The sequence below is a fragment of the Salmo salar genome, chromosome ssa07, assembly GCF_905237065.1.
Source record: "Salmo salar chromosome ssa07, Ssal_v3.1, whole genome shotgun sequence".
NCBI lineage: Eukaryota > Metazoa > Chordata > Actinopteri > Salmoniformes > Salmonidae > Salmo > Salmo salar.
The window spans coordinates 21,571,044-21,592,993 of record NC_059448.1 but is presented as its reverse complement, the minus strand read 5'-3'; the positions used below and the strand labels follow the sequence as shown (position 1 = coordinate 21,592,993).

Here is a 21,950-nt window from a genome sequence, read left to right as displayed (position 1 = left end):
CTCTCTGCTTTCACTTCTCTCTCTCTGCTTTCTCTCTCTCTGCCTTCTCCTCTCTCTCTCTCTCTCTCTCTCTCTCTCTCTCTGTCTCTGCCTTCACTTCTCTCTCTGCCTTCTCTCTCTCTCTCTCTGCCTTCACTTCTCTCTCTCTACCTTCTCTCTCTGACTTTTCCTCTCTCTCTCTTTCTCTCTCTCTGCATTCTCCTCTCTCTCTCTCTCTCTCTCTATGCCTTCTCTCTCTTTATTTCTCTCTCTTTCTTTCTCTCACTCTCTCTGCTTTCACTTCTCTCTCATTCTGACTTCTCTCTCTACCTTCTCCTCTCTCTCTCTCTCTCTCTCTCTCTGCCTTCACTTCTCTCACTCTCTCTGCCTTCTCCTCTCTCTCTCTCTCTCTCTGCCTTCTCCTCTCTCTCTCCTCTCGCTCCTCTCTCTCTCTCTCTCTCTGCCTTCACTTCTCTCACTCTCTCTGCCTTCTCCTCTCTTCTCTCTCTCTCTCTCTCTCTGTCTGTCTCTCTCTCTCTCTGTCTATCATTCCAAATCTCTTGTTAGTCTTGTTAGTCCTGTCTGACAGTAGTAAAGCAGCATTAACAGCTCAGAGAGAACCTGAGGGGAAATCAGAAAACAACTTGTGTGGGATTATTTAAACAACGTTCTTAAACACAATATTTAATCAATAACACTCACACCTTATATTTTACTGTAGTGGAGAGATGTCTTTGGCCTAAACCTACACATAAAGCCTACATCTCTAAACGTGGTATATACATTTTTACATTTGATATACACAGGTAACTACCAAAATAATGGAAGCACTTAAGTAAATGAGGAATGCAAAGTATATTGAAAGCGGGTGCTTCCACACAGGTGTGGTTCCTGAGTTTATCAAGCAATTAACATCCCATCATGCTCAGGGGACTAGCGATTCTTTGGGGGGGGGGGGCAGTGCCCCTGTGACAACAATTTTGGAACACCTTGTCGCCCCCCTAAATGTGGAGTATGAAATCATTTTTACATAACACATTTTTGCTATCGTTCTTTTTTTACATCCGTTATTAGACAGTGGCAACGATGATGATTATGAACATGGTCTTTTGCCTGCTAATGCAGTGAAGAACAACAATAACGTCTAATGTAACTGGCCCCTCTAACAGTATAACTGGCCCCAGCTTGGCCCCCCCAGTTGAAATGGTCTAGAACCGCTGCTGGCTCAGGGTCATGTATAAAATGCCGGGCAGGCCATTATTTTGGCTACCATGGCTATGCCCCCATAGGATGACAATGCCCCCATCCACAAGGTACGAGTGGTCACTGAATGGTTTGATGAGTATGAAAACGATGTAAACCATATGCCATGGCCGTCTCAGTCACCAGATCTCAACCCAATTGAACACTTATGGGAGATTCTGGAGCGTTTTCCAGCACCATCAACAAAGCACCAAATGATGGAATTTCTCATGGAAGAATGGTGTCGCATCCCTCCAATAGAGTTCCAGGCAATTGTAGAATCTATGCCAAGATGCTTTGAAGCTGTTCTGCCTCGTGGTTTATTTCTTTGGGGTTCATGCTCTCACAGGTTTTTCTCTGATTTCCCTCATTAGAGGTGGTGGTGTTTCGCTCATTTCCCTCATTGGAGGTGGTGGTGTTTCTCTCATTTCCCTCATTGGAGGTGGTGGTGTTTGTCTCATTTCCCTCATTAGAGGTGGTGGTGTTTCGCTCATTTCCCTCATTGGAGGTGGTGGTGTTTCTCTGATTTCCCTCATTGGAGGTGGTGGTGTTTCGCTCATTTCCCTCATTAGAGGTGGTGGTGTTTCTCTCATTTCCCTCATTGGAGGTGGTGGTGTTTCTCTCATTTCCCTCATTGGAGGTGGTGGTGTTTCGCTCATTTCCCTCATTGGAGGTGGTGGTGTTTCTCTCATTTCCCTCATTAGAGGTGGTGGTGTTTCTCTCATTTCCCTCATTGGAGGTGGTGGTGTTTCTCTCATTTCCCTCATTGGAGGTGGTGGTGTTTCTCTCATTTCCCTCATTGGAGGTGGTGGTGTTTCGCTCATTTCCCTCATTGGAGGTGGTGGTGTTTCGCTCATTTCCCTCATTGGAGGTGGTGGTGTTTCTCTCATTTTCCTCATTAGACGTGGTGGTGTTTCTCTCATTTCCCTCATTAGAGGTGGTGGTGTTTCTCTCATTTCCCTCATTAGAGGTCAGGGTGTTTCTCTCATTTCCCTCATTGGAGGTGGTGGTGTTTCTCTCATTTCCCTCATTAGAAGTGGTGGTGTTTGTCTTTCCCTCATTAGAGGTGGTGGTGTTTCTCTCATTTCCCTCATTGGAGGTGGTTGGTGTTTCTCTCATTTCCCTCATTGGAGGTGGTGGTGTTTCTCTGATTTCCCTCATTAGAGGTGGTGGTGTTTGTCTCATTTCCCTCATTAGAGGTGGTGGTGTTTCTCTCATTTCCCTCATTGGAGGTGGTTGGTGTTTCTCTCATTTCCCTCATTGGAGGTGGTAGTGTTTCTCTGATTTCCCTCATTAGATGTGGTTGGTGTTTGTCTCATTTCCCTCATTAGAGGTGGTGGTGTTTCTCTCATTTCCCTCATTGGAGGTGGTGGTGTTTCTCTCATTTCCCTCATTGGAGGTGGTGGTGTTTCTCTCATTTCCCTCATTGGAGGTGGTGGTGTTTCGCTCATTTCCCTCATTGGAGGTGGTGGTGTTTCTCTCATTTCCCTCATTGGAGGTGGTGGTGTTTCTCTCATTTCCCTCATTGGAGGTGGTGGTGTTTCTCTCATTTCCCTCATTGGAGGTGGTGGTGTTTCTCTCATTTCCCTCATTGGAGGTGGTGGTGTTTGTCTCATTTCCCTCATTAGAGGTGGTGGTGTTTCTCTCATTTCCCTCATTGGAGGTGGTGGTGTTTGTCTCATTTCCCTCATTGGAGGTGGTGGTGTTTGTCTCATTTCCCTCATTGGAGGTGGTGGTGTTTCTCTCATTTCCCTCATTAGAGGTGGTGGTGTTTCTCTCATTTCCCTCATTGGAGGTGGTGGTGTTTCTCTCATTTCCCTCATTAGAGGTGGTGGTGTTTCTCTCATTTCCCTCATTAGAGGTGGTTGGTGTTTCTCTCATTTCCCTCATTGGAGACGTGGTTGGTGTTTCTCTCATTTCCCTCATTAGACGTGGTTGGTGTTTCTCTGATTTCCCTCATTGGAGATGGTGGTGTTTCTCTCATTTCCCTCATTAGAGGTGGTAGTGTTTTGCATTGGAGAAAAAGGATGCTGAGTCATTGTGTTCAACATGTGATGTTGTCGCATTCTTCCCTGGAATTTGTCAGACACATCGTTCCATGAGTGAAACAACAGGATATCTTCCATGTCACTTGAATGCTACCAGTCAGATTGAAGTCAAAGATGCACCCCTTTATATTACAGCGGGGTAGTCTGCACCTGCTGCTAATACCCGTATGTGTTCCCTTTGTAGTGCCCTTCTTTTCACCGGAGCACCCTATTCCCTATATAGTGCACTGCTTTTGGCCAGTGAATAGGGTAGGGTGTGATTTAGGGCATGACCTAACCATGTTGACCTATGACCCCAGATCAGAGCCTGGAGTCTGCGCTGACGGAGGATTACTGTAAGAACCACTTCCTGGTTGGTCTGCTGCTGAGGGAGGTGGCCGAGGCCCTGCAGGGGTCACCAGAGGTCAGACAGCTGGCTGTGGCCGTCCTGAAGAACCTGCTCATCAAACACGCCATGGACGACCGTTACACCCAGTACAAGGTGAGGAGGAGGGGACAGACAGACCACTACACCAATACAATATGAGGAGGAGAGACAGACTGACTGCTACACCAATAGAATATAGGGAGGAGAGACAGACAGACTGCTACACCAGTACAACATGAGGAGGGGGGAGACAGACAGACTGCTACACCAGTACAACGTGAGGAGGGGGGAGACAGACAGACTGCTACACCAGTACAACATAAGGAGGGGGGAGACAGACAGACTGCTACACCAGTACAACGTGAGGAGGGGGGAGACAGACAGACTGCTACACCAGTACAACATGAGGAGGGGGGAGACAGACAGACCGCTACACCAGTACAACATGAGGAGGGGGGAGACAGACAGACTGCTACACCAGTACAACATGAGGAGGGGGGAGACAGACAGACTGCTACACCAGTACAACGTGAGGAGGGGGGAGACAGACTGACTGCTACACCAGTACAACATGAGGAGGGGGGAGACAGACAGACTGCTACACCAGTACAACATGAGAGAAACAGTGAGTGAGTGACAGAGAGTGAGTGACAGAAAGAGAGTGAGTGACAGAGTGACAGAAAGAGAGAGTGAGTGAGTGAGTGACAGAAAGAGAGAGTGAGTGAGTGACAGAAAGAGAGAGTGAGAGAGTGAGTGAGTGAGTGACAGAAAGAGAGAGTGAGAGAGTGAGTGAGTGACAGAAAGAGAGAGTGAGTGAGTGAATGAGTGACAGAAAGAGAGAGTGAGAGAGTGAGTGAGTGAATGAGTGACAGAAAGAGAGAGTGAGTGAGTGAGAGAGTGAGTGAGTGACAGAAAGAGGGAGTGAGAGAGTGAGTGAGTGACAGAAAGAGAGAGCGAGTGAGTGAGTGAGTGAGTGAGTGAGTGACAGAAAGAGTGAGTGAGTGACAGAAAGAGTGAGTGAGTGACAGAAAGAGTGAGTGAGTGACAGAAAGAGTGAGTGAGTGACAGAAAGAGTGAGTGACAGAAAGAGTGAGTGACAGAGTGAGTGAGTGAGTGACAGAAAGAGAGAGAGTGAGTGAGTGAGTGAGTGACAGAAAGAGAGAGTGAGAGAGTGAGTGAATGAGTGACAGAAAGAGAGAGTGAGAGTGAGTGAGTGAGTGAGAGAGTGAGTGACAGAAAGAGGGAGTGAGAGAGTGAGTGAGTGACAGAAAGAGAGAGCGAGTGAGTGAGTGACAGAAACAGTGAGTGAGTGACAGAAACAGTGAGTGAGTGACAGAAAGAGTGAGTGAGTGACAGAAAGAGTGAGTGACAGAGAGTGAGTGACAGAAAGAGTGAGTGACAGAAAGAGTGAGTGACAGAAAGAGTGAGTGAGTGAGTGAGTGACAGAAAGAGTGAGTGAGTGAGTGAATGAGTGAGTGACAGAAAGAGTGAGTGAGTGACAGAAAGAGTGAGTGAGTGAGTGACAGAAAGAGTGAGTGAGTGAGTGACAGAAAGAGTGAGTGAGTGACAGAAAGAGTGAGTGAGTGACAGAAAGAGTGAGTGAGTGACAGAAAGAGTGAGTGAGTGAGTGACAGAAAGAGTGAGTGAGTGAGTGAGTGACAGAAAGAGTGAGTGAGTGAGTGACAGAAAGAGTGAGTGAGTGAGTGACAGAAAGAGTGAGTGAGTGAGTGAGTGAGTGAGTGAGTGACAGAAAGAGTGAGTGACAGAAAGAGTGAGTGAGTGAGTGAGTGAGTGAGTGAGTGAGTGAGTGAATGAGTGAGTGACAGAAAGAGTGAGTGAGTGAGTGAGTGAATGAGTGAGTGACAGAAAGAGTGGAGTGAGTGAGTGAATGAGTGAGTGACAGAAAGAGAGAGTGAGTGAGTGACAGAAAGAGAGAGTGAGAGAGGGAGAGCTCATTATAGGTAAAGAAACATCACCCTATAAAACAATAAAAGGCTATAGGCTGTTTCTAAATTAATATTTAATAGTAAAGCAGAAAGGTGAGGGGGAGAGAGAGGGGAAAAATTCCGAAGCCTTTTTAAACCTCAAATACACGACAAGTTAAACATTTCCTGGATTGCAGCAAAGTTCTCCTGCAACCGGGTGATCAAATTAAGATCCTACATCTGTACTTTTTAATATAGGTTTATAAAGGGAAATGAACCGTGTTCATACAGCAGCAGGGGAAACAGTCCGAGTCGCTGTTGCTGTTTTGGAAAATAGAGGATAGTAAATGAATAACTAGACTAGTTTCCACAGACCCAAGATAAGAAGAAATCGGTTATGCAAATCCACACTGTAGATCCAAATTGTCGCTGCAGCGGAGCATTGTATTGATAGAAAGGCCAGCTTTCGAATAGCCCTTCTCTAATGATACAGTAGATAATAGTTGTTTTGGTTGGCACAGTCTCACACAGTAGTGTTGTACTGTTTGTTATGGTTCACTGTTCCATAGACCACACAGATCCCGTTGGCGTGCTAGCAACACACTGTGTATGCAAATGAAACAACAATAAAGATTGTTGGAAAAATACATTAACTTGTTACCCCCCCCCCATGTCAGAATCAGGCCCGAATCTGTCTACTGTACCTGCCACTGCTGGAGCTGCTCTACCAGAACCTCAAACAGCTGTCTGCCCAGCATCACACCTCCAGCCCTGGCCTGGGCTTCACCGTGAGTCCCCCACCTACCTTCTACCCCCCGGAGGTCCTGGTTTACTCTATCGACCAGATAGAGTAAACCAGGAGTAAATCAGTCATATATTGGCGTTTTCGAGTTTGGATGAAAATTATGAATTGGAATTATTTCCTGATTTGACTGAATTGAAATAGAATGGACCCCTACCCTTGTGATTGTCCTGTGCTCTTCCAGGGCTCCAGAGATGACTTGAGATCAACCGGCTTGATGGACAGCCGCAGGACCAGCACGGCCATCGATAAAGACCACGGTTAGTGTGACGTCTGTCATCAATGTGTTAACCACTGCCAACAGTAGGAGCAGGAAATTATTCATAAAGATAAATAAGGGACGTTAGAATTGTAATATCCCATCAAAATGTTGCTTTGATGTTTGGGAACTGGCGGTAAAATAGGTGTTTTATTGTCCATTTGGTTAGAACGGAAATTCTCCGTCTGCCATTTTCCCAAACCCACACACCACAGGAGGCTGGTGAGGGCAGAACGTGTGGAATGGAGTAAGTAAACCAAAGGATATTAAACACATGGTTCCCATGTGTTTGATACCATTCCATCCATCCCGTCCTCCCCAATTCAGACGCCACCTGTGCAACACACACACACTGAGAGGCATGGTGTCAACCGCGGGTTAGCGCCTCTAGATAGATGTCTTTGGGGGTTAAGTGCCATGCTCAAGGCCACAACAGTAATGGTGGTCATTCTTCTGTATTTCCTGGCCTGGGACTTGAACCAGCAACCTTTCTGAATCCTTTACTGATCCACATCTTTAACCTCTTGGCTACCTAAACTACTGTTACCTACCCCCTCCCCCAAATACATCTGAGAAGCTATGTGAACATGTGTCTCTGTACTCCCCAGGCCCAGTAGCTCAGAACGGCCACTTGGTGAGGAGGGAGGACTCCAGAGGATCTCTGTTTATGGACCCCAGCACTCCAGATAGCTCTGAGGTAAGAGACAGAGTTAGAGTGGTGGATGGGCCAATACAAATAAAAATAAAAAAAGAGAATATGGCACCATATTCCCTATATATAGTGCACTACTTTTGACCAGGGCACATAGGGCTCTGGTCAAAAGTAGTGTACTATGTAGGGAATAGGGTGTGATTTGGGACAGAACCATAGGGGACGCCATGAGTAAAGTTCAGTAGAGCACATCGTAGCGGAACAGTCAAATTGAATATGACGGTCTACATCCTGTTCCATAAAAAAATAACCATGATATGAACTGATAAAAGATCTTATTTGTTGTTTTTCGTTTGGGTCATTTCTCCAACACTTGCAAGCCTTTATTATTTATTGTAGCGATATACACTGAGTATACCAAACATTAGGAACACCTTCCTAATATTGAGTTGCACCCCCTGTTTTGCCCTCAGTACAGACTCAATTTGTCGGGGCATGGACTCTACAAGGTGTGAAAGTGTTCCACAGGGATGCTGGCCCATGTAGACTCCAATGCTTCCCACAGTTGTGTCAAGTTGGTTGAATGTCCTTTGGGTGGTGGACCATTCTTGGTTCACACGGGAAATTGTTGACCATGGAAAAACTCTGAGCTACAGTATAAGCTGTTATGACCCCAATCCTGAAAGCTAAGAGTCTCGGGAACACGTACAATGCTCACAAGCCGCCACAGGACTCATTAGAATAGAGTGGACAGGACCAGGCCACAAATCAGACCGGGGGAAAAAGAACATTGTCAATGAAAGCTGTCAGACTGATGTGTAATACACTGTCATAGCCCCAAATAAAGAAGTTAACATTGGCTGTTGATTATATCACCTTTTTTTTTACACAGTGGGGGTCACGAAATTGCTTTGATATCAAAATTAGGTCACGGGACAAAAAGGTTTGAACCCCTGTCATATAGTAGGACTAAGTGCCACTGCTTCAAATAATTGTCTTTCTTTTTGGTGGTATGAATAAATGCCACTGTGTTTTCTTCCTCTGTGGTGTTTCTCCCCACAGCTCCACAGAAGGGGCTCTGAGGTGAGACAGACAGACAGACAAGGAGAGCCTGATATCATATAAGTTTTGTTCCCCGTCAGATATTGATGTTTGGTCATTTAGATTTGGTCTTCAAAAATATAACATATGTAAGTTTTTAGTTGAAAGTTTATAGTTAGGATTTTATTTAACGGAGGGGAGGGACTATACGTCCATGTTTTCTTACTCTGTCGTGTCCCTCCCTGCGACTGTTTCTGATACCATGTTTTCTTCCTCTATGGTGTATTGTCCTCCAGCTCCACCGGCGGGGCTCCACTATGAGCAGCAGTACTACTCTCCCTCCCATAGGCAGACTGGGCCACTATGAGATCAAAGGACTGCTTCTGTGTTTCCTTCACATCGTCAGGACCGTCTCAGACGGTCAGTACAGCAACACAATATTACATCCATTTAGAACACATACCAGGGTTGGGGTCAATTTGATTTCAATTCCAGTCATTTCAGAAAGTAAACCAAATTCCAATTCTAAATTTTACTCATTAAAAAGCATTGAAGAGAACTGGAATTGGAATGTCAGTGTACTTCCTGAATTGGCTGGAATTTAAATGAAATTGGCCCCAACCCTGACACTGTCACGCCCTGACCATAGAGAGCCTTTTATTCTCTATGTTGGTTAGGTCGGGGTGTGACTAGGGTGGGTAATCTAGGTTGTCTATTTCTTTGTTGGCCTGGTATGGTTCCCAATCAGAGGCAGCTGTTTTTTGTTGTCTCTGATTGGGGATCATATTTAGGCAAATATTTTCATTGGCCTCATCCGTGGAATTTTTTACTGTTGTGCGGTTTTAGCAGACACCGATGTGCTACTTAGTGCACTACTTTTGGCCAGGGCCTGTTCAAAAGTAGTGCACTACAAAGGCAATATGGTGTCATTTGGGACGCAGACCTGGACATTGTGTAATCTTCTGGGTGTTTCTGCCTGTTGGCCTGCTACAGAAGCTGTCTCAGTGTCTGTCACTCTCCTGTTGTGTCTCTGTCTCTAGACACCCTGCTGGCCTACTGGAACAAGGTCAACCCTCAGGACATCATCAACTTCCTCAGTCTACTGGAGTGAGTACAAGATCACAATAGAATAGGTTCTAGTTAGTCTACTGGAGTGAATCCAGAGAACATCTGTGTGGATGCAGGACTAGAATATAATAGGTTATATTCTCTTGTGTGGATGCAGGATTAGAATATAATAGGTTATATTCTCATGTGAATGCAGGATTAGAATATAATAGGTTATATTCTCATGTGAATGCAGGATTAGAATATAATAGGTTATATTCTCTTTTGTGGATGCAGGATTAGAATATAATAGGTTATATTCTCTTTTGTGGATGCAGGATTAGAATATAATAGGTTATATTCTCTTGTGTGGATGCAGGATTAGAATATAATAGGTTATATTCTCATGTGAATGCAGGATTAGAATATAATAGGTTATATTCTCTTTTGTGGATGCAGGATTAGAATATAATAGGTTATATTCTCTTGTGTGGATGCAGGATTAGAATATAATAGGTTATATTAGCTTGTGTGGGTGCAGGATTAGAATATAATAGGTTATATTCTCTTGTGTGGATGCAGGATTAGAATATAATAGGTTATATTCTCTTGTGTGGATGCAGGATTAGAATATAATAGGTTATATTCTCTTTTGTGGATGCAGGATTAGAATATAATAGGTTATATTCTCTTGTGTGGATGCAGGATTAGAATATAATAGGTTATATTCTCTTGTGTGGATGCAGGATTAGAGTCAGGAAGTTTTCCTGATCATACACCCTGCCCAGGACAAACCCTGAGCTCTAGCCCTTAAACTAGTTGTTTATGTCAGAATAAGGGTGTGTGTGTGTGTGTGTGTGTGTGTGTGTGTGTGTGTGTGTGTGTGTGTGCGTGCGTGCACAGGCAATCATTTTTAAACACAGCCACTATGTAAAATATTCCTAGGTGGATTCGATGGAACACAAATATTTCACTACACCCGCAATTATGTCTTCTAAATATGTGTATGCAACCAATCGAATTTGATTTGGAATTGCAGTCTTGGGAGTATTTGGCCTTCATTTGAACTCCACCCTGACTTTCCATAATGCTCTGTTGTGTTGTTGACACATACTGAAGCGGTTTTACTCCCTTACCCTTTCATCTGGCTACTGTAACCTACAGTGGCAAGAAAAAGTAAATTTTCTTGCGAAAGTATTCACCCGCCTTGGCATTTTCCTATTTTGTTGCCTTAAAATTTTTTGGGGGGGTTTGTATCATTTTATTTACACAACATGCCTACCACTTTGAAGATGCAAAATATGTTTTATTGTGAAACAAACAAGAAATAAGACCAAAAAAAATGAATATTCACCCCCACAAAGTCAATACTTTGTAGAGACACTTTGCAGCAATTACAGCTTCAAGTCTCTTGGGGTATGTCTCTATAAGCTTAACACATCTAGCCACTGGGATTTTTACCCATTCTTCAAGGCAAGACTGCTCCAGATCCTTCAAGTTGGATGGGTTCCGCTGGTGTATAGCAATCTTTAAGTCATACCACAGATTCTCAATTAGATTGAGGTCTGGGCTTTGACTAGGCCATTACAAGACATTTAAATGTTTCCCCTTAAACCACTTAAGTGTTGCTTTAGCAGTGTGCTTAGGGTCATTGGAAGATCAACCTCCGTCCCAGTCTCAAATCTCTGGAAGACTGAAACAGGTTTCCCTCAAGAATTTCCCTGTATTCAGCGCCATCTGTCATTCCTTCAATTCTGACCAGTTTCCCAGTCCCTGCCGATGGAAAAACATCCCCACAGCATGATGCTGCCACCAGCATGCTTCACTATGGGGATGGTGTGATGGGTGATGAGAGGTGTTGGGTTTGTGCCAGACATAGCATTTTCCTTGATGGCCAAAAAGCTCAATTTTAGTCTCATCTGACCAGAGTACCTTCTTCCATATGTTTGGGGAGTCTCCCACATGCCTTTTGGTGAACACCAAACATGTTTGCTTATTTTTTTCTTTAAGCAATGGCTTTTTTTCTGGCCACTCTTACATAAAGCCCAGATCTGTGAAGTGAATGGCTTAAAGTGGTCATATGGACAGATACTCCAATCTCCGCTGTGGAGCTTTGCAGCTCTTTCAGGGTTATCTTTGGTCTCTTTGTTGCCTCTCTGATTAATGCCCTCCTTGCCTGGTCTGTGAGTTTTGGTGGGCGGCCCTCTCTTGGCAGGTTTGTGGTGCCATATTCTTTAAAAAAAAATGTATAATGGATTTAATGGTGCTCCGTGGGATGTTCAAAGTTTCAGATATTTATTTGTAACCCAACCCTGATCTGTACTTATACACAACTTTGTCCCTGACCTGTTTGGAGAGCTCCTTGGTCTTCATTGTGCCGCTTGCTTGAGCCTTTCAGAACAGTATATATACTGAGATCATGTGAAACTTAGATTTCACACAGGTGGACTTTATTTAACTAATTATGTGACTTCTGAAGGTAATTGGTTGCACCAGATCTTATTTAGGGGCTTCATAGCAAAGGGGGTGAACACATATACACGCACCACTTTTCTGTTTTACATGTTTTAATAATTTTTTTAAACAACTTTTTCCATTTCACTTCACCAATTTTGACTATTTTGTGTATGTCCATTACATGAAATCCAAATTAAAAATCCATTTTAATTACAGGTTGTAATGCAACAAAATAGGAAAACCGCCAAGGGGATGAATACTTTTGCAAGGCACTGTATGTGAACCCTTCGGAATTAACTGGATTTCTGCATAAATTATTCATCAAATTTGATCTAATGACTTCTCCAAAAGCTAATTGGAGTCAGGAGTCAGCTAACCTGGAGTCCAATCAATGAGATGAGATTGGAGATGTTGGTTAGAGCTGCCTTGCCCGATAAAAAAACTCTCACAAAATGTTAGTTTTTTATTCACAAGAAGCATTGCCTGATTGTAACCATGCGTCAAATGAAAGAGATCTCAGAAGACCTAAGATTAAGAATTGTTGACTTGCATGAAGCTGGAAAGAGTTACAAAAGTATCTCTAAAAGCCTTAACATTCATCAGTCCACGGTAAGACAAATCGTCTATAAATGGAGAAAGTTCAGCGCTGTTGCTACTTTCCCTAGGAGTGGCTGTCCTGCAAAGATGACTGCAAGAGCACAGTGCAGAATGCTCTGAGGTTAAGAAGAATCCTAGAGTGTCAGCTAAAGACTTACATAAATCTCTGGAACATGCTAACATCTCTGTTGACGAGTCTACGATACGTAAAACACTAAACAATAATTGTGTTCATGGGAGGACACCACGGAAGAAGCCACTGCTGTCCAAAAAAAAACATTGCTGCAAGTCTGAAGTTTTAAAAAGTGCACCTGGATGTTCCCCAGCGCTACTGGCAAAATATTCTGTGGACAGATGAAACTGCAGTTGAGTTGTTTGGAAGGAACACACAACACTATGTGTGGAGAAAAAAAGGCACAGCACACCAACATCAAACCTCATCCCAACTGTAAATTATGGTGGAGGGAGCATCATGGTTTGTGGCTGCTTTGCTACCTCAGGGCCTGGACAGCTTGCTATCATCGACAAAAAAATGTATTCCCAAGTTTATCAAGACATTTTGCAGGGGAACGTTAGGCTATCTGTCCGCCAATTGAAGCTCAACAGAACTTTGGTGATGCAACAGGACAACGACCTAAAACACAGAAGTAAATCAACGACAGAATGGCTTCAACAGAAGAAAATGCACCTTCTGGAGTGGCCAAGTCAGTCCTGACCTCAACCCGATTGAGATGTTATGGCAAGAGAGCAGTTCACACCAGACATCCCAAGAATAATGCTGAACTGAAACAGTTTTGTAAAGAGGAATGGTCAAAAATTCCTCCTGACCGTTGTGCAGGTCTGATCCGCAACTACAGAAAACGTTTGGTTGAGGTTATTGCTGCCAAAGGAGGGTAAACCAGTTATTAAATCCAAGGGTTCACATACTTTTCCCACCCTGCACTGTGAATGTTTACATGGTGTGTTCAATAAAGACATGAAAACATATAATTGTTTGTGTGTTATTAGTTTAAGCAGACTGTGTTTGTCTATTGTTGTGACCTAGATGAAGATCAGATCAAATGTTATGACCAATTTATGCAGAAGTCCAGGTAATTCCAAAGGGTTCACATACTTTTTCTTGCCACTGTATAACAATCAATTATCAAGTGATTGATGTTGTTGTCCTATTTGCATACCACTTAATCAACTGTGTGATGTACAAGGCTATTATTCGCAAATAACATCTATGAGCTTAACCGTTATTAATCCGGACCTCGTAAATCTCTTTCAGGACATGCCTGGTGCAGTTCCGTTACGTTGGAAAGAGAAACATTGGCAGGTAGGATGATGTTTGGATTACGTGCAGCACTAAAAGGTAGGGCTACTAAGTTTGTCCTAAACAGGTACGTGGTACGTGTGTCTCTGTGTGTATTTGTAGGAGTAAGAATGCTTGGATGTCCAACCTAAGGTTCCTCGCTAGTCCAATAGATTGTATTATAATTATTGTCCCCCACACATCTTTAGGCTTGGTTGTCAAAGGTTGTTTTTCTTTTTTTGTTTGTTATTGCTAATAAATGATTGTTAATGCATCTACACTTATCTTTAGGCGTACGAGTGAGTCTGGTTTATCTGGTTTGGGTTTCCTGCTAGTCCATTACATGAGTAGTTAACTCCCTAGTTGTTTAAGTTCAGAGGAGTGTATTGTTGTGTCTCTGTTTGTACGTCTGTTTGTGGGACTCAAGACTAGGGCTGTTGCAGTGACCGTATTGCCGCCACACTGGCGGTCACGAGTCGTTAAGCCAGTCAAATTGAGTCTTCTCCAAGCTCTGATGCTGCTGCTGGTCATTAGTAGCCTACCAAACCTGCTAACTGCCTGGTACTCCGCACTATATTTTCCCTCTAATCATTCTGACGTCAATGCAAAACACTTCATGAGAGCCCAAGAGCCCATGTTGCGCAACATTTCTGTAAATCAAATCAAATGTTATGTCACATACACATGTTTAGCAGATGTTTTTGCGGTGACTTCAAGTCTATGTGTATGGGGCAGCAGCTGTCGTGGAAATATTCAGTCAGTAATATTTCTCAAATACCGGAGCCTGTGAGTTCCAATAGGTTCATGAAAACTACTTTTCCGGTCTTGGCACACACTCTTCATACAGGTTACAACCTTACGTCACACACATAGTAACTCCTCTGTATGATTCAACCCCTCTGGCATTTGGCCACCGTTATCCTTTTTTGCCTAATAAATGATTGTTAATGCATCTACACTTTAGGTGTACGTGTGTTTCTGAGTCTGGTTTATCTGGTTTAGGTTTCCTGCTAGTCCATTACATGAGTAGTTAACTCCGTAGTTGTTTAAGTTCAGAGGAGTGTATTGTTGTGTCTCTGTTTGTACGTCTGTTTGTGGGAGTCAAGACTAGGGCTTTTGCCGTGACCGTAATCACTTGATAATTGCACTAATTTTTGTTTGGTTTCCCCTGTTTCGAGACAGGTGCATGATAATGGTCCATTCTAAATCAAAACAATTATTAGTATATGTAAAGACAAGGTTAAATCAAGAATAGTCGATGGGTGACAATATTAGCCTATAACTTGTGAATGATATATTATCACTTGTGAATGATGCCCAGCTTAAGGCAAGAAGCAATGCCTTTTTTTTTCTCTCCCAACTTTTTCTAATCATAGTCACTTAAGCTGTGATACAAGGTTTGTATCACAGCTTAAGTGGACAAATAACAAATAAGTTAAGCACATTAATTAAGCACATTAATCCACTTTACTCTCTCCAAATCAATCATCAAGTTTGCAGACGACACAACAGTAGTAGGCTTGATTAACAACAACGACGAGACTGCCTACAGGGAGGAGATGAGTGTGGTGTCAGGAAAATAACCTCTCACTCAACGTCAACAAAACAAAGGATATGACATTGGACTTCAGGAAACAGCAGAGGGATCACCCCCCCTATCCACATCGACGGGACAGCATTGGAGAAGATGGAAAGTTTTAAGTTCCTCTGCGTACATCACTGACAAACTGAAATGGACCACCCACACAGACAGTGTGGTGAAGAAGGCGCAACAGCACCTTTTCAACCTCAGGAGGCTGAAGAAATTTGGCTTGTCACCTAAAACCCTCACAGACTTCTACAGATGCACAATTGAGAGCATCCTGTCGGGCTGTATCACCGCCTGGTCAACTGCAACTGCACCGCCCACAACCACAGGGCTCTCCAGAGGGTGGTGCGGTCTGCACAACGCATCATCAGGGCAAACTAACTGCCCTCCAGGACACCTACAGCACCCGATGTCACAGGAAGGCCAAAAAGATCATCAAGGACAACAACCATCCAGAAGGCGTCAGTACAGGTGCATCAAAGCTGGGACCGAGAGATTGAGAAACAGCTTCTATCTCAAGGCCATCAGACTGCTAAACAACAAACACTAACTCAGAGAGGCTGCTGCATACATTGAAACCAAATCACTGGACACTTTAATAAATGGATCACTAGTCACTTTAAACAACGCCACTTTAAATAATGCAATTTTAATAATGTTTACATATCTTACATTACTCATATCACATGTATATAATGTATTTTATACCATCTACTGCACCGTGCCTATGCCGCTCGGCCATCGCTCAATATGTACATATTCTCATTCACCCCTTTAGATTTGTGTGTATTAGGTAGTTGTTGGGGAATGAAAAACAGACTGAAAAACAGCTTCTATCTCAAGGCCATCAGACTGTTAAACAGTCATGTCTAGCACAAAGAGGCAGCTGCCTACATACAGACTTGAAATCATTGGCCACTTTAATAAATGGAACACTAGTCACTTTAATAATGCCACTTTAATAATGTTTACATATCTTGCATTACTCATCTCATATTTATTCTATACTATCTATTGCATCTTAGTCTATGCCGCTCTGACATTGCTCATCCATATATTTATATGTTTTTATTACATTCTTTTACTTAGATTTGTGTGTATTGTTAGATAGTGCAGCAATATCTAACATGTAATGTCGGAACTAGAAGCACAAGCATTTCGCTACACTCGCAATAACATCTGCTAACCATGTGTACTGTATGTGACCAATGCAATTTGATTTGATTTGGTGTAGAGCCTAACTGGCATACATAAGCAGCGTGTAAAGTTTCAAGTGTGGGGAAGATAATTTTCACCATAAGAATGCACCTTTATAATAAAAGCATTACATGCATAATCGCATTTGCAGTCACTTTTGATAATGGTGTTTTCCCGCTAATGGAACGTTTGCGCTTATAGCCTCCTGCTGTGTGCGCATTGTTGCACTTATAATGTGAAGAAATAAACTATTAGGCTATCAACATTTTAAGCTAAATGTTCGATCTGTTGCGTCAGCCTCATTGTGTAAAAAAGTTTTTTTGATGCTAGTGGTTGTATTAATTTGGGATCTATTGCATCCCACAACTGTCCCAGACTGCGCACAGAATAGAATAGGTCAACTTTTGCTCGTGCTTTTGCTGTTCGTTAGGCTTACTCATCTTGTTGGCTGACGAAAAGTAAATGTGGACAGTACTTCCAATATCTTTAATATGCACTTCGGAATTGGATAAGGACGAGTGCAGTTGCATCCCTGATGTGTCTGTCTTCACTTGTGGCCTGTGAGAAAGACCTGATCACATGATGGAGAGCCATGTGAGTGAGAGGTACTTCGGAGCAGGCAGCACTCAGGGAGAAGGGAATTCTAATTATAATATTCAGCCCCAGGGCACAACGGCCACTGGCCGCAAAAGGTATGGATTTTTTCCAGGGGCATTGCGGCTACACAAAGGGGATCCTGCCGGGAAATTCGAGGCATTATCAAGTGCTTGTCAAATTGTGAATAAGTGACTTGTGTAGTGTGTATAGCCTGCGCAAAAAACAAAGCAGAGCTCATGTCTTTCATGCGACTTACTTCAAATCATCATTAGAGTCGCATTATGCATTTATTAAAAATCAATACATATAGCCCAACGTTTGTAGAATAACTAAAGTTACATTAATAACTATAAATGAAGAGTACCTATTTCTTTGTTAACTGCTCAACACAAAATAGCCGCATGTGCACACTCCCTCAGATCGTTTGGAGAAAATATCCTTTCAATTTTATTCAGCTTCGTTCAAATGTATTCTTCATACTATAAAATAATGCCATGGACTTCTATGCAAATCTTGTCTGCTAAATGAACTAGTGTAGCCCACAGCCATATGGCATAGCCAGATGAGGACCTAACATAAGGACAACTCAAAGTATACTATTCTGTTCTTCTGAAATAGACTACATTTTCTTTACATACCGCCACAGCCCTAGTCAAGACACCTGGGTGTTCCCTGCCAATACATTATATCATAGTCATTGTCTCTCTCCACCCATCTTATAGTAATGTGTGTGTGTGTGTGTGTATAGGAGTCAGGATGCCTGGGTGTCCAAGCTGTTCTCTTCAGACAGGAAGTCCCAGACCATGCCTGTGATGCGCTGCAGAGCCGGCCTAATGCAGAGCAGGCTTCAGCAGTTCAGCACCATGGATACCTCTCTCACACTCAACATAGGTACATAAATATGATGCTATCCCTTCCCACTTCCCTCTCTCAAACTGTAAGTTTGCACATACAGTTGAAGTCGGAAGTTTACATACACTTAGGTTGGAGTCATTAAAACTTTTTTTTTCAACCACTCCACAAATTACTTTGTGCATGACACAAGTCATTTTTCCAACAATTGTTTACAGACAGATTATTTCACTTATAATTCACAGTATCACAATTCCAGTGGGTCAGAAGTTTACATACACTTAGTTGACTGTGCCTTTTAAACAGCTTGGAAAATTCCAGAAAATGATGTCATAGCTTTAGAAGCTTCTGATAGGCTAATTGAGATCATTTGAGTCAATTGGAGGTGTACCTGTGGATGTATTTCAAGGCCTACCTTCAAACTCAGTGCCTCTTTGCTTGACATCATGGGAAAATCAAAAGAAATCAGCTAAGACCTCAGAAAGGAAATTGTAGACCACAAGTCTGGTTCATCCTTGGGAGCAATTTCCAAACGCCTGAAGGTACCACGTTCATCTGTACAAACAAAAGTATGCAAATATAAACACCATGGGACCACACAGCCGTCATACCGCTCAGGAAGGAGACGCGTTCTGTCTCCTAGTGATGAACGTACTTTGGTGCGTAAAGGGCAAATCAATCCCAGAACAACAGCAAAGGACCTTGTGAAGATGCTGGAGGAAACAGGTACAAAAGTATCTATATCCACAGTAAAGCAAGTCCTATATCGGCATAACCTGAAAAGCTGCTCAGCAAGGAAGAAGACACTGCTCCAAAACCGCCATAAAAAAGCCAGACTGCGGTTTGCATGGGGACAAAGATTGTAATTTTCGGAGAAATGTCCTCTGGACAGATGAAACAAAAATAGAACTGTTTGGCCATAATGACCATCGTTATGTTTGGAGAAAAAAGGGGGAGGCTTGCAAGCCGAAGAACACCATCCCAACCGTGAAGCACGGGGGTGGCAGTATCATGTTGTGGGGGTGCTTTGCTGCAGGAGGGACTGGTGCACTTCACAAAATAGATGGCATCATGAGGCAGAAAAATTATGTGGATATATTGAAGCAACATCTCAAGACGTCAGTCAGGAAGTTAAAGCTTGGTCGCATATGTGTCTTCCAAATGGACAATGATCCCAAGCATACTTCCAAAGTTGTGGCGAAATGGCTTAAGGACAACAAAGTCAAGGTATTGGAGTGGCCATCACAAAGCCCTGACCTCAATCCTATAGAAAATTTGTGGGCAGAACTGAAAAAGCTTGTGCGAGCAAGGAGGCCAATACAAACCTGACTCAGTTACACCAGCTCTCTCAGGAGGAATTGGCCAAAATTCACCCAATGTGTTGTGGGAAGCTTATGGAAGGCTACCAGAAACGTTTGACCCAAGTTAAACAATTTAAAGGCAATGCTACCAAATACTAATTGAGTGTATGTAAACTTCTGACCCACTGGGAATGTGATGAAAGAAATAAAAGCTGAAATAAGTAATTCTCTCTGCTATTATTCTGACATTTCACATTCTTACAATAAAGTGGTGATCATGACTGACCTAAGACAGGTAATTTTTACTAGGACTAAACATCAGGAATTGTGAAAAACTGAGTTTAAATGTATTTGTCTAAGGTGTATGTAAACTTCCGACTTCAACTGTATACTGTACTTACTGCTTAAACCATAATCTGGGCTTGCAAAGTAGCCATTGAATATGGTGATTCTCCTTTAAACTTGCCATTCACCAGCTTTTCAAGCTTGATAATGTCAAAATACGTTCGGTACTTACCAAAGAATGGAGTTTCGCTAAGCAACTATCGTCATTAGGTCTAAATAAAAAGTTACACGCAGCTGAAAAAATGCCTGTCTGGAAATAATACAAATATTTATTTTTAGCCGGTGTGCATGATCCAGCTCTTCTGCACCTCCAGCAATATTAGTAATGTAATTAAAATACACTAAATAAAGCCTATCTATAAATATACAATCACTGTAAAAACACCCTATATTGTCTACTGAATCTATTTATTATTGCATTTTGTGTAACGCGGGTGAAACAACAGATTGATATGACATTCATACAGTGTTGTAGGTGATCAAATCAATGACCTGTGCGTGGCAGTAATGAGTGATTTTATTGGAGGTGCAGAAGAGGTGGAGTTGGCACATGGACACTTGCAAAAAAAAAAAAATCCGGTTGCATGTAACTTTTTATTTAGACCTTTTTTGGAACTACATACCGAGCGCAACAGCAGTAATGACGATAGTTGCTCAGCAGAATTCATTGGTAAGTATAGCAAGTTGAATGGCTGCTTCCTGGGCTTAAAGGAGAATCACCATATTCAACGTCTCCTGTAAGCCCAGATTGTGGTTCACTCGCTGCTATAGCTTGACTATGAGCCCTCCAAAACATATGCAATAGGTTTACATAATATCATTTATATATCATCATGATATTCACTTGCCACTGTCTTCTCTTACACTCTTATTTAGGTGCTACTCTGATATACAATTCACCGTCCCAATTTGATACTGAGCCATCCCAATATTCCACTGTAGTATATGGCCTGTAGATGTCCTCTGACTCTCTCTCTCTCTCTCTCTCTCTCTCTCTCTCTCTTTTTCCCCCCCTCTCTTTTTTTCTCTTTTCCCCCCTCCTTCTTTCCTGGTGTGTGGTCCCAGGGACTGGTCCCTCGGAGGCAGAGGTCCACCACCAGGCTCTGTTGGAGGGTAATATTTCTACCGAGGCCTGCCTCAGTGTACTGGACGTCCTCTCACACTTCACTCAGTGCTTCAAGGTCAGTACTAGACCTCTTTACTGAACACATGACCTGACCAAAAACAATTCCAAGCCCTAGTTATGGACTAGTTCAAATTCAAATGATGTTAGCATCAGATCATGTGAATGATTGGTTGGTATTTGAAAACTATCTAGATTTTTTTGGTGGATCCATTGATTGACTGATTGATTGTCCTCAGAACCAGCTGCTGGACAGCGACGGCCACAATCCCCTGATGAAGAAGGTTTTTGACATCTATCTGAACTTTCTGAAAGTCGGCCAATCAGAGGCTGCCCTCAAACACGTCTTCGCCTCCCTCAGGGCTTTCATGAACAAGGTGGGAACAAAAAGACTCATAACTTTAAAGGCGGGAGATCACATACAGTGGGGGGAAAAAGTATTTAGTCAGCCACCAATTGTCCCACTTAAAAAGATGAGAGAGGCCTGTAATTTTCATCATAGGTACACGTCAACAATGACAGACAAAATGAGAAAAAAAATCCAGAAAATCACATTGTAGGATTTTTTATGAATTTATTTGCAAATTATGGTGGAAAATAAGTATTTGGTAAATAACAAAAGTTTATCTCAATACTTTGTTATATACCCTTTGTTGGCAATGACACACTGTTGCTGGTATTTTGGCCCATTCCTCCATGCAGATCTCCTCTAGAGCAGTGATGTTTTGGGGCTGTCGCTGGGCAACACAGACTTTCAACTCCCTCCATGGGGTTGAGATCTGGAGACTGGCTAGGCCACTCCAGGACCTTGAAATGCTTCTTACGAAGCCAGTCCTTCGTTGCCCAGGCGGTGTGTTTGGGATCATTGTCATGCTGAAAGACCCAGCCACGTTTCATCTTCAATGCCCTTGCTGTTGGAAGGAGGTTTTCACTCAAAATCTCACGATACATGGCCCCATTCATTCTTTCCTTTACACGGATCAGTCGTCCTGGTCCCTTTGCAGAAAAACAGCCCCAAAGCATGATGTTTCCACCCCCATGCTTCACAGTAGGTATGGTGTTTTTTTGATGCAACTCAGCATTCTTTGTCCTCCAAACACGACGAGTTGAGTTTTTACCAAAAAGTTATATTTTGGTTTCATCTGACCATATGACATTCTCCCAATCCTCTTCTGGATCATCCAAATGCTCTCTAGCAAACTTCAGACGGGCCTGGACATGTACTGGCTTAAGC

General features: G+C 42.9%; 1 protein-coding gene across 5 annotated transcripts in view; it reads left to right on the top strand.

Moving 5' to 3' along the window:
• The window catches only part of dock11 (dedicator of cytokinesis 11), a 113,560-nt gene that overhangs the window by 55,644 nt on the left and 35,966 nt on the right, over positions 1 to 21,950 (top strand). For 3 of the 5 annotated variants that reach the window (XM_014206850.2, XM_014206848.2, XM_014206853.2), the window contains 11 exons: positions 3,569 to 3,750; positions 6,239 to 6,349; positions 6,548 to 6,623; positions 7,231 to 7,319; positions 8,337 to 8,357; positions 8,612 to 8,735; positions 9,356 to 9,422; positions 13,690 to 13,737; positions 17,844 to 17,986; positions 20,659 to 20,774; positions 20,956 to 21,093. In XM_014206850.2, coding sequence (XP_014062325.2) covers positions 3,569 to 3,750; positions 6,239 to 6,349; positions 6,548 to 6,623; positions 7,231 to 7,319; positions 8,337 to 8,357; positions 8,612 to 8,735; positions 9,356 to 9,422; positions 13,690 to 13,737; positions 17,844 to 17,986; positions 20,659 to 20,774; positions 20,956 to 21,093 — 1,115 coding nt within the window. The remainder of the gene's footprint in view (positions 1 to 3,568; positions 3,751 to 6,238; positions 6,350 to 6,547; positions 6,624 to 7,230; positions 7,320 to 8,336; positions 8,358 to 8,611; positions 8,736 to 9,355; positions 9,423 to 13,689; positions 13,738 to 17,843; positions 17,987 to 20,658; positions 20,775 to 20,955; positions 21,094 to 21,950) is intronic. The other 2 variants (XM_014206851.2, XM_014206849.2) reach the window with 1 other exon arrangement.